This window comes from Chlorocebus sabaeus, chromosome X, assembly GCF_047675955.1.
Source record: "Chlorocebus sabaeus isolate Y175 chromosome X, mChlSab1.0.hap1, whole genome shotgun sequence".
NCBI lineage: Eukaryota > Metazoa > Chordata > Mammalia > Primates > Cercopithecidae > Chlorocebus > Chlorocebus sabaeus.
The window spans coordinates 82,509,156-82,521,312 of record NC_132933.1 but is presented as its reverse complement, the minus strand read 5'-3'; the positions used below and the strand labels follow the sequence as shown (position 1 = coordinate 82,521,312).

Here is a 12,157-nt window from a genome sequence, read left to right as displayed (position 1 = left end):
TGCCACAGGTATTTAATAAATAGTTTGATAACGTTATAATAAATGTGGTCCCTACTTACAGAAAAATTATATTCTAATAACTATGCTTGGATTCTGAGAAAAACACATCTTTTGGTAAATAGTCTGGGTTATAGTATGAATTATGAAGAGACTAGTGGATGTCACATGACTTGACAAATGGCTAAACTTTTTTCTAATAGTAGTTCTAAGTGGCCTTTGCCAATTAATAATCAGGTCTTTACTTAAAGGCAAATCCTTGGCTTTCAGGTTACCCACAAGAAATGGCCCTTGCTCCAGACTTATTTTCCCTTGTAGACCAGTGTTTCTCATTGTTTGTGATTACAGACAAAGGGATATTAGGATGGGTGGTAGGGGGAAGAGTGGGTTGTTTTCCCATCCAGCTATATCCTACTACTCCCAAGGTATTATATGCTTATATTGAGGAATAGCTCTAGTACCCATGCTTTCTTTTCCCCCATGGCAGCTGTTCATATGACATACTTTATTTCCAATCTATAACCATTAAAAACACTTTATAAGTTTACACTGTACAGTTGTTCTCACATCTGAAAAAAGACACAGGGGCAGGGAGAGCTTTTGGATTGGATTCTAGTTGTCCTAGCACCCGATCCATCCTGGGAAGGAGCCTTTTGAAGACAGAAGTGGGGAGGAGAGAACAGTGGACAAGAGAGGTGGACAGTTGGCCCAAGGATGCCCTTGGTCCCTTCCCTCCTGAGGGCCTTTTCCTTGGGGGGTCCCCCAGGGCCCACGACTGCAGGACCTTCACCAGGAAACCAGGCTGAATGGGAAGAAGGTTCACAGTATTGGGGGCTGGGAAGGGGGGCCAGAATGAGGAGGAAGGACAGCTTCTGGCTGTCTTCCCAGCTGCTGGGGGTTGGAGCTGTTTTTGTTTGTTTGTTTGTTTGTTTGTTTTTGGCACTGTCTACAAGGTCTTCCTGGGGTTGGGAGGAGGAGGAACGGGGGGTTTAGGATTCTTTCCTTGTGGAGTTAGGATTCTTTCCATTCGAAGGTGGGCCATCTGGCCTATGGTGAGGTTCCCAAGGGATAAACAGTCAGGGTCTTCTGCCTCCTGCCTCCCCAGGACTTCACCCCCTGCCTGGCTGGCATCATCTAGACAACCTTTTGTAGAACCAAGACAAGTGAGAGAGGTGAGCAGAGCTGTAACCAAGCCAGGAGCAGGGAAAGAAAAAAAATGTATGCTTTCTCCAGGCCCTCCAACTTATCTTCCTCTTCCAAGAGGAGAGACTATAGGGTTGGTTTTTGTTGGTGGTGGTTCCCAGTCTCAGGAATCCAAATGAGGCTAGTGTTTTCCACCTGTTCTTGGTCTAGACAGCCCCAGTCCCTCCCCAGGCTACACTAATGACTGGCCTAGATCAGTAGTTGGCAGATTCTCATGCATGTCAGAATCATCTGGAAGGCTCCTTAAAACCCCAGCTTGCAGGGCCCCACTCCATAAGCTCTAATTCAGTGGGTCTTGGGTGGGGCCAATAATTTGCACTTCTGTCAAGTTCCCAGGTGATATTCCTGCTGCTGGAATGCAATACAAGAACCACTGGCCTAGAATGGTGCCCACAGTCACATCCTCAGCAACCTGGTGCCTCCTGGGCAGTACTAAGGAGCCGGGCCACAGCTGGCAAAGCCCAGCCTTAGGGGTACCAACATCACCTGGGAAGCTGCTGGGAATGGTCTAGGGGTGAGCCCCCGGTGCAGAGAAGTAAACTAAGGCACAGCGTTCAGCGACAGAGCTAGGAGAGGAGCGGGATACCAGGGCCCAGTAGAGAATGGATGGGGCTGCGGGACCCTACAACAAGTACTCATGCTTTTTAAAAAATTACCAGCTCTCATACATTTTCAGAGTAAAAACAAAAAAAAAAGTGATTCTGCTAATTAATTTTCACCACTTTTTCCCCTAGGTTAGAGGTTGCTTCCAAAATAATAACTGAGTTGCCAGTAGAGGTTTTTTTCCCTTTTGTTATCATGGTCTTTTTTTTTTTTTTTTTTTTTTAAATGGCATCAAATAACCAGTTTATTTTGCTCACAGATTGTGTAGGGCCAAAATTTGGACAAAGCACATTGAGACTAGATTGTCCCTGACTTTTAAAAAACTTAGTTTTTTGTAATGCCAGCACTTTGGGAGGCTGCAGTGGGCAGATCACTTGAGCCCAGGAGTCTGAGACCAGCCTGGGCAACATGGCGAAACCCTGTCTCCACAAAAAATACAAAAATTAGCCGGGCCTGCTGGTGTGAGCCTGTAGTCCCAGCTACTTGGGAGGCTGAGGTGGGAGGATCACCTGAGCACAGGGAGGTCCAGGCAGCAGTGAGCTGAGATCACACCACTGCAATCCAGCCTGAGTGACAGAGTGAGACCATCTCAAACAAAAAAAAAACTGTGGCTGGGCATGGTGCTCACGCCTGTAATCCTAGCACTTTGGGAGGCCAAGGCAGGCAGATCACCTGAGGTCAAGAGTTCAAGACCAGCCTGGCCAACATGGTGAAACCCTCTCTCTACTAAAAATACAAAAATTAGCTTCATGCCTTTAATCCCAGCTACTCGGGAGGCTGAGGCAGGAGAATCGCTTGAACCCAGGAGGTGGAGGTTGCAGTGAGCCGAGATTGCACCACTGCACTCTAGCCTGGGTGACAGAGTGAGACCCTGTCTCAAAAAAACAAACAAGCAAAAAAACTTAATTTTTTTCTATGTCAAACAGATACATATATATCATTTTTTAAAGTCAAATACTATAATACTTAGAAAACTCAAAATAGTTCTCTATTCCTATTCTGACATTTACCTCCATATTCCATATTTCATAAGAATTGGCAGTATAATTATGTTACATTTTTTAGATAACTATCTATTGACCTCCCACAGTGGAAGACAAGAATGTAGCTCTCTTATCCCACCACCTGCGCACACTGCCTCACTTTCTTCGTTCAAAATGGTTATATCACCCTTTTTGTTTAAATGAATATTTAGTGTTTAAATTATTCTGATTATATAAATATGTTTAAAATTGAGCCATATAGTATAATTGCATTTCCTTTCTTGTATAGCTCTTTGTATTTTCTAGAGATAACATTTTTTCCATTTACTTAGTTTTCTATATACCTGTCAATAATTTTATCTCCAAACTTCTTGACAAAACTATAAAACTCATCCCAGCACTTTGGGATGCCGAAGTGAGCGGATCACGAGGTCAGGAGATAGAGACTATCCTGGCTAACACGGTGAAACCCTGTCTCTACTAAAAATACAAAAAATTAGCTGGGCGTGGTGGCAGGCGCCTGTAGTCCCAGCTACTCGGGAGGCTGAGACAGGAGAATGGCATGAACCCAGGAGGCAGAGCTTGCAGTGAGCCGAGATAGTGCCACTGCACTCCAGCCTGGGCGACAGAGCAAGACTGTGTCTCAAAAAAAAAAAAAAAGAAGAAGAAGAAAAGAAAAAAAAACTATAAAACTCTTCATTGTGCAGACATACCAGGTAATTTATCCATTTCTTTTTTGAAAACAACCCTTCTGGAGTCTTCTCTCCTGGTTTGCTTTCTCTAGGGCTATTGTCCAGCCACCAGCTTGGTACCATCATCCTGGGGATTTGCTTCATTTCTTTCTCATCTCTGTATTGACATGGATTTCATGTCTTCCTCCTCTTTAGTATACCCCTTTGCTTTGGTGGAATAAAACCCCAATAGCTTTCTGAGAATGCATACATGAAAGGGAAGTACTTTAAAGCTTTGCATGTCTGAAAATTGCTTTTTCAAAATTCTTATACTTGTTAGTTTGGCTGGGTTTACAATTCTATAGAAATGTTTTCTTCATTATTTTGAAGGCCTTGCTCCATTGTCTTCTATTTCCAGTATTGCTGTTGAGAAGTCTATTATAATTTTGGATTATTTGTAATAGACCTACATATTTTTTTACTTTGGAAACTTTCAGGATCTTTTCATTGTCCCCAAGTGTTACTTAATTTCACAATGATGGGCCTTGGTATGGTTTCCTGTTTTTTGTTTGTTTGTTTTTGTTGTTTTTATAGAGACAGGGTCTTGCTCTGTTGCCCAGGCTGGAGTGCACTGGTGCCGTCACAGCTCACTGCAGCCTCAACTTCCTGGGCTCAGGTGGTCCTCCTGCCTCATCCTCCCAAGTTGCCGTGCCTGGCTAATTTTTTATTTTTTGTAGAGATGAAGTCTCACTATGTTGCTGAGGCTGGTCTCAAACTTCTGGTCTTTAGTGATCCTCCCAGCCTCCCAATCCTAAAGTGCTAGGATTACAGGCATGTACCACCACACCCAGCCTTCTTTTCTCATTTATTGTACTTGGTGCTTGACTAGTCCTTTCAATCTAGAAATGTGTACTCCTTTCTGGGCAGTTTTTTTCCTATCATTTCTTTGATAATGCTATCTCTACATTTTCTCTGTTTTCTCTTTCTTGCACTTCTCTTAGATATTGGATCTCTTAGATTTAGTTTCTACTTTTCTGATCTCTTTCTTCCTATTTTCTATTTCTTTGTCTTTTTTTTCCACTCTGGGAGATTTCCCTTCATTCTTAGTGAATTATTTCATTTGGCTATTAATTTCCAAGGTCTCCTTTTGATCCTGTAATTGTTCCTTGTTATAGCCTTTTATTCTTTTTGTGTGGATTCACAGCCCATCTCTAAGAATAGGAATTAAATTTTATCAAGGTTTTCTTCTTCTTCCTGCTTTGCCTTTGTTTCCTCCAGATTTCCTTTCTCTAATGTGTTTGTTTTGGTCTGTCTTTCAGATAAGACACTTTCCTCAAATTTCTAGTGAGCCATGGCTATCCATTCATATTTAAGAGGGAGGCACTAAAAGCCAATAGCAAGTTGTATGTGCATGGATTTCTCTTAGGCTAATCAATTTCCAATAAAGAACTCTTTTATTCTTTTGCCTAGAGTTGTGTGGGCCTAGTGGTGGTATGCCATCATTCTAGTAACCCAGAGAAAATAAGGGAGTTGAAGTCTCTCCAATCATAGACAGACTTTTATTTAATCCCTGTCAGCAGTATGGTACTGCATCCCTGCCAATAGCTGTGTCCAACCTATTAGGTTCAGCCTCTCTAGAAAGGAAGCCTCTGTTCCACTCTGTGCCTCCGTGGTACGTATTGGCTTGCTTCTTCTTGATATTTGTCCTGTAGGAGTTATATTTTAGCTTTTTCCACTCTGGACGTCAGTTACTTCTTATCCAGCTGTTTTCTTCTTCCAAAAGTTTGTTGATATCTCTCAACTGCTCTCCTCGTCTCTCTTCATTCTTGTTGATTTATACCTCCTTTTTTGTTCATTTTCATGGGATTTCAGGAGGGAGTAAGTTAAATATGTAGCTCAATTGTCCATATTAACAGGACATACAATGCAGCCTCTTTAAGGTCAAATGTATTTTGGCTTTTCCAGGATAAACAAAAGATTACTGGTAAGGCTAAGAAGTGATTCCTCCTTTCTTGTACTCTTGCCTGGAAACATGGGGATATGTGTTCCCCCATTGTATTTCTTTCTTTTTTTTTTTTTTCTTTAACCAGAGAGGGGTATATTTATTTTCTCACATTTAAAAAAAAAAAAAAAAAGCTGAACATAAGTAGTCTGGGGCACGTACAGCAGCAAAGGCCCAGGATCTTTCCTGCTTTCTGCTTCCTTGGCCTTAGGGTGTGAATCTTGTCCTCATGCTCTCAAGACAGCTGGCTGAGCATCAGCCATCACATCCACATTCCGGGCAGGAAGAAGGCAAAGGTGAAGGGTATTGCACATTGTCAGCCGAGCTCCCTTTACAGGGTCTTTCCTGCAAGTCTCTCCCGACACCATCCACTTGCATGCTACAACTGCCCACCCTGGGCTGTGAGGGAGGGTAGGACGTGGCTTTTGTCTGCCTGCTTATCAGAATTGGGCAGAAGCACTGGGATTCTGTTAGTAGGGAGGAAGGATAATAGATGCTGGGTTAACAATTTGCAGTCCCCACCACAGCCAGGACTTAGGCAGGGGTGATCCCCACTAAAAGCCAAAGGTTTCATGCCTAGCTGCAGGGGAGAGGTGCTTGGGCTGGGGTCCTGCCTTGTCTTAACAAATATGAGGCTCTTGTTAAATATTTAACCCTGTGAGGGTGGCTTGTGGCCCACGTGCACCCTAATCAGCTGCCTGGCATGCCTCAGCCCACTTCAGGGCTTCCAGTTCACCCTGGGGCGGGGGAGGCCTGGGGCATGCTGTTTTCACACATGCACTCCTAGTTGATTTCTTTTTCTTCTATAATTTATAAAATTAACACTGCACTTATTGGAAGACATGAAAATCCAAAGATGTGTAGAGAAAAAGTTCACCTCCCTGTGCCCCGCCCCTGACTAACCCATGTTAACAGGCTGACCTGCTCCCAGGGGATTCTGGGATCCTGGAAGGTCCTTGAGAAACTCTGTAGTCCTAGACCAGTGCTGGGGGTGGTGGGAGGATGGGCTGGGGAGGGAAGGGGGCTCCTCAGCAGGCTGAGCCTTGGTTGCTCAACCCCGCTGACGCTGACCACACATGGAGCGAGGAATGTGCCGAGGGCTCAGCCGCGTGGGTGGTCCTTGTGGCCTCTGCCACTGCCCTGGGCAGTCGTCACTCAGCCACGTCAACAAGCGACACTGGGGAGGCAGGCCTGGGCCACCTGAACTGTCACCTTGTCCTGGTTGACACCTCAGGCCTGGTCGTTATCTGGACTTTGGCTGCAGGGCTTCTGGGCAGAAAGAGCAGATCCAATTGGCTTGTCCTAGCCATGTGCTCCCAGAGCAGCCTGCCCAGGGATCTGGAGAGCAGCAGCCGGATCCTAACCTACTTTGCACCAACAGGCAGGAAAGGGCACCTTGAGTCTGCCACTCCAGGGTTTCAGAAGCAGGCTGCCCTGAGGCTTTCCAAATTTCACAAGGGCTCCTTCTAAGGCCTGGGCTTTGTCCAGATGTTGGACCACATGCAAAGAATGTAGGCCAAGTCCAGAAAGAGGAGGGCCCTCCCCCATGGGAATGCGCACGTGGGAAGGGCGCATTTGCCCCTAGATCCTAGGCTGGATCTGGGCTCAGGAGGCTAACCCCTATGGACCAGCCCACCCATTCAGCCAATGGGCAGCCACAGCAAGGGCAGAGGGAACAGCAGAGGCAGCCCATGTGGTCACAGGTCCCGTGGGCTCCAGAGCTCTCAGCTCCAGGCACCCCTGCCTCCCCTGCTTCGAGCCTATTGGGGGCACACTTCCTGCTGTGTCTGGTCACTAACCTCTGCCCGCACCACTAAAGATCCGTAGCTAAACTCTCCTTAGTTGAATCCTCTGCTAACACAAAAGGAAAAAGCCAAATCTCATCTCACAAGACTTTTATTTGAGGTGCACCATGCATGGAGCCTTGCCCCAAATGCCATGGTCATCACATTCAGGAAGAGGCAGACATCCCCACAACAGTCACATGCTGAAGCTTCTGTTTGCAATGTCTGCTGGCAGAGTTCTCACTCAGCAGACCTGTATCATCATAGACATCACCATGTTATCAGTCCCTGGACTGGATATTGTCCTCGGGTTACAGAAGGGGTTGCACATCACATCTATGTAGGAGTTGTGCAGCTTCCAGAACATCCTGTGGATTTCATTGTCTCGAAGAGCTGTGTTGGAGGGATTCACCACCATGACAAACTTCACCTTGGAGATGGTAGTGTAGCTCTGTCTGCATAGCTGGTTAGGGAATACACTTGTAACACAAGGACTGCTGGGAAAGCAGGCGAAGAACCTGCCAGCTGAGGGCCCTCTGTGTGCCCTCACTTTGGAGAAGTCTGGCAACCTTGAATCACAGGCAGTGCCCAGGCTGGGCTGGTCCTGCAGTGACCACACTGGGTGCATGCCTAGATACTTCGTTGGGGCAACTGGTGTTTACTGGAGAAGCAAAGGGCAGGCAGTTAAGCCTTACCCAATTCAGGCTCCAGGAACCGAGCCACTCAGACTCTGAGTTTCTATGTGCACCTGGGATGCCTCACCCTCTTTATGAATCAATGCCTGGTCCGGAAAGTTAACTGCAAAACCAGAGACTTCATGAATAAGGTGGACCTCCTCTGTAGAGGCCATATTGTTTTGTAAAATAGTGGCTACTGGCACATGTCATCATGGACAAGCTACATTACTACTCTTGGAACGTCTTTGAACTCCATGGTCTCAAGTGATTTGTCCAAAGGGACTGGTCGAGAGTTTCTAGTGACTTATGAGGCAAGACCTTGTAGTCCTCTGTGGGGTAGAGCAGGCCCAGATAGAGCTCCCTCTGGTTGACCAGGGCCTTCCCCATTGAAGAGATCTTCTCATCCACCATGTCCAGAGATGTGTGCACCATGTACTGGAACCTCAACTCGTTCTCCATGGGGGTGCTGCGGATGTAGAGAGGGTAATTCTCCTTGGTGATCACCGGGATGCATATCGCCGTCTTGGGAGGACCAGCACTGGGTGCCCCGCCCATTGTATTTCTAACTCTACAAAGGGGTGCTAGTAAGGAGCTATAGCTATAGTAAGATATCTAGTCCTTTTCCCCATGGCATCAAATATGCTTGATTAAGTTAAGAAGAAATAAATTTTTTTTTAGATGGAGTCTTGCTCTGTCATCCAGGCTGGTGTGTAGTGGTGCAATCTCTGTGCACTGCGACCTCCACCTCTTGAGTTCAAGCGATTCTCCTGCCTCAGCCTCCCAAGTAGCTGGGATTACAGGTCTGCGCCACCATGCCTGGCTAATTTTTGTATTTTTAGTAGAGACAGGGTTTCACCATGTTGGCCAGGCTGGTCTCAAACTCCTGACCTTAGGTTATCTGCCTGCCTCGGCCTCCCAAAGTGCTGGCATTACAGATGTGAGCCACTGCACAAGGCCTGAAATAAATTCTTAATGTAATCAATACCTTTTACTCACATGTGGATCACCCTTTTTTTTCTCTAAGAAATAAAAGCAGTTTTTAATTCAATTATTTATTTATTTATTTAGAGACAAAGTCTCACTCTCTCGCCCAGGCTGGAGTGCAGTGGCGTGATCATAGCACACTGCAGCCTTGACTTCCTGGGCTCAAGTGATCCTCCCACCTCAGCCTCCTGAGTTGCATGGTATTTTTCCTGTCACTTGTAAAGAATTGCCAGAGAAAAATAGGGGGAGGCATAGGGTCTGATTAATGAAGATTACCATGAGTTGTAGTAAACCAGGACTTAAATTTTTGAATAATTCCCCCTTGTGGAGTTGGTAAGACAATTAGGGACTAAATGTGGTATATATAATGAATAGAAACTATTTTTCACCTCTCAGATTGGTAATAGTTTTTAAGTGTAGCAATATCAAATGTTGACAAGGGTGCAAGCAAAGTACTCTCATACTTAGCTGGCAAGAGTGGAATAGCCCCTTTGGATGACAATTTGGCAGGTCTATAAAAATTGAAAATGTATACCCTCATGACTGTGTAATTCCCACTTCTCTCTACCCTAGTAAAACCTTGCACATGTGCACAGAAGGCATGTACCAGAATATTTCATTATGGCAAAAAAACAAGGCAGATCTATATATGCTGATATAAATAAATCTCCATGACTAATTAAGTAAAAAAAGGCAAGTTACAGGATAACATATATATATAAAAGTCTATGTTTAACACATTTTAATTGGTATAAACACACACGTGTGTGTGTATATACTATATATTTACTTACATCAATTACATATTCTAGTAATAGATATTATGTGATATGTAATATATAATACATTTATTTAATATATAATCATGCACCAAATAATGACATTTCAGTCAATGACAGACTATGGATACAATGATGGTCCCATAAGATTATAATACTATATTTTTAACTGTACCATTTTTATGTTTAGATACAAAATACTTACCATTATGTTATAATCACCCACAGTATTCAGTACAGTCGCATGATATACAGTTTTGTAACCTAGGAGCAATAGGCTATACCATATAGCCTGGGTATATAGTAGGCTATACTATATAGATTTGTATAAGTGTACACTATCATGTTCACATGATGATGAAATTGCTTAACAATGCATTTCTTAGAATGTATTCCTGTTATTAAGTGACATATGACTGTGTATGTAAATGTCTAGATATGTAATATTTGAATATGTAAATGTCTAGAAAAATGGAAGATATGCATCAAGCTGGTAACAGTGCTTGCTTCTGGAGGGGGACTGGAATTTTGGCAGGGGTGAGGCAGTCAAGGGAACTTGACCTTTATATGTATTATCTATTTTTTTATATAAATATATTTATATGTTACTTCTATAAGTAAAAATATAGAATATATTTTCTATGTTGTAAGTATAGATGAATATAGAATATATTTGTCATATAAAGAATATATGAATATACACATACATACATACACACCCATGTTATTAGTGATTTTAAATATGCAGGGTAGGCTACATGGTGGCTCACGCCTGTAATGCCAATACTTTGGGAGGCCGAGGTGGGTGGATCACTTAAGTTCAGGAGTTTGAGACCAGGCTGGCCAACATGGTGAAACCCTGTCTCTACTAAAAATACAAAAATTATCCAGGTGTGGTGGTGGGTGCCTGTAATCTCAGCTACTTGGGAGACTGGGGCACAAGAATCTTTTGAACCTGGGAGACAGAGGTTGCGGTAAGCCAAGATCACACCACTGCACTCCAGCCTAGGCGACAGAGCAAGACTCTGTCTCAAAAAAAAAAAAAAAAAAAGGCAAGGTAACTATAAAGTTTGATTTTCAGTGGTTATACTGAAGTGGCTGAGTACATTGCTTGGAAAACAGCTCTAGCCTATTTAGAAAGCATTTAGAAAGCTTCTCTGATATAACCCCAACTAATCTGCCTCTGCTTCTTTGTGTCAGTCTAATACTGGTCTAGGGTCTGCATATAATCTTCTTCGCTGCCAACTATTCATCCAGTCAGTTTTCTCCGATCTTTTTTGGTTATGAGAATAGGATGGAATTTGGATTTTCCACTGTCAAACTTCAGTTTCTAGACTTCTTTTTCTAAATGCTTGCAGAACTGCAGTTGTTATTGAATAGATAAGTTTGAAAGTTCTGAATATAAGAATATTTGTGCAGCTCTTTACAGTTTACAAAGTGTCTACCTTTTTATCGTATTTGATCTTCCCAACAACCCTGTGAGGTAGGTGTTATTATTAATTATTGACATAGATAGGGAAACCTTTGGGAGTCCCTAAGAGCTCACGTAGATCGAATGATTCACTAGGAGGACTCACAGGAGTCAGTATATAGTCATACTCACAGTCAAGATTTATGGGGCTGGGTGCTGTGGCTCATGCCTATAATCCTAGCACTTTAAGGAGGCCAAGGTGGGAGGATCGCTTGAGCCCAGGAGTTCAAGACCAGCCTGGGCAACATGGCGAAAACCCATCACTACAAAAAAATACAAAAATTAGCCAAGTTGGTGGCACATTCCTGTAGTCCTCGCTACTCAGGAGGCTAAGGTGGGAGGATCACTTGAGCCCAGGAGATAAAGGCTGCAGTGAACCATGATCATGCCTCTGTACTCCAGCCTAGGTGAGAGTGAGACTCTGTCTCAAAAGAAAGAAGAGAGAGAGAGACAGAGAAGGATGGGGAGAAGGGGGAGGGAGGGAAAGGAAAGGAAAGGAAGAAGGGAAGGAGGGAAAAGAAAAGAAAAAAAGAAAGAAAATAAGCAAATGAAGGGCCAGATGTGGTGGCTCACATCTGTAATCCTAGCACTTTTGGAGGCAGAGGCACGAGGATCACTTGAGCTCAGGAGTTCAAGACCAATCTGGGCTATATATATATACACACACACACACACACTATATATATATATATGATATAGTATATATACACACACATATACATTCATGCACACACACACACACACACGTATATAAACTCTTTTCTGAACAGAAACCAAAACTAAAAGATGAAGTGACTTTCCTTAAAGATACTTATTAAGTGTGGCAGTCAAGATTAAAACCCAGACCCTCAGATTCCAAACATTTCCTACTACGTAATTTTAATCTCCATCAAATCAAGAATAAATGTTTTCAGCGTGCAATCGAAGTGGTAAAATTTAATGCATAGTTCCTTGAGACATGGAATGCTGGAGTGATTTTTCTTCCTGTGCCATGTAATGTCTT

The 12,157-nt window shown here is 43.6% G+C and overlaps 2 protein-coding genes across 4 annotated transcripts in view; one reads left to right on the top strand and one right to left on the bottom strand.

Annotated features, from left to right (window-relative positions):
• The window catches only part of KIF4A (kinesin family member 4A), a 130,039-nt gene that overhangs the window by 69,384 nt on the left and 48,498 nt on the right, over positions 1-12,157 (top strand). The gene's annotated exons all lie outside the window — the stretch shown is intronic.
• Positions 7,488-8,751, bottom strand: LOC119620894 (trafficking protein particle complex subunit 2-like protein). 2 transcript variants are annotated; one of them, XM_073013199.1, is made up of 2 exons: positions 8,225-8,751; positions 7,488-7,692 (listed from the first exon to the last, which is right to left on the bottom strand). In XM_073013199.1, exons 1-2 carry the CDS (start codon positions 8,473-8,475, stop codon positions 7,488-7,490), a joined length of 456 nt encoding a protein of 151 aa, XP_072869300.1. In that variant the 5' UTR covers positions 8,476-8,751. The 2 variants fall into 2 exon arrangements, with proteins under 2 accessions (XP_072869300.1, XP_037844796.2); XM_037988868.2 differs by having other exon boundaries at positions 7,488-7,812; positions 8,239-8,324.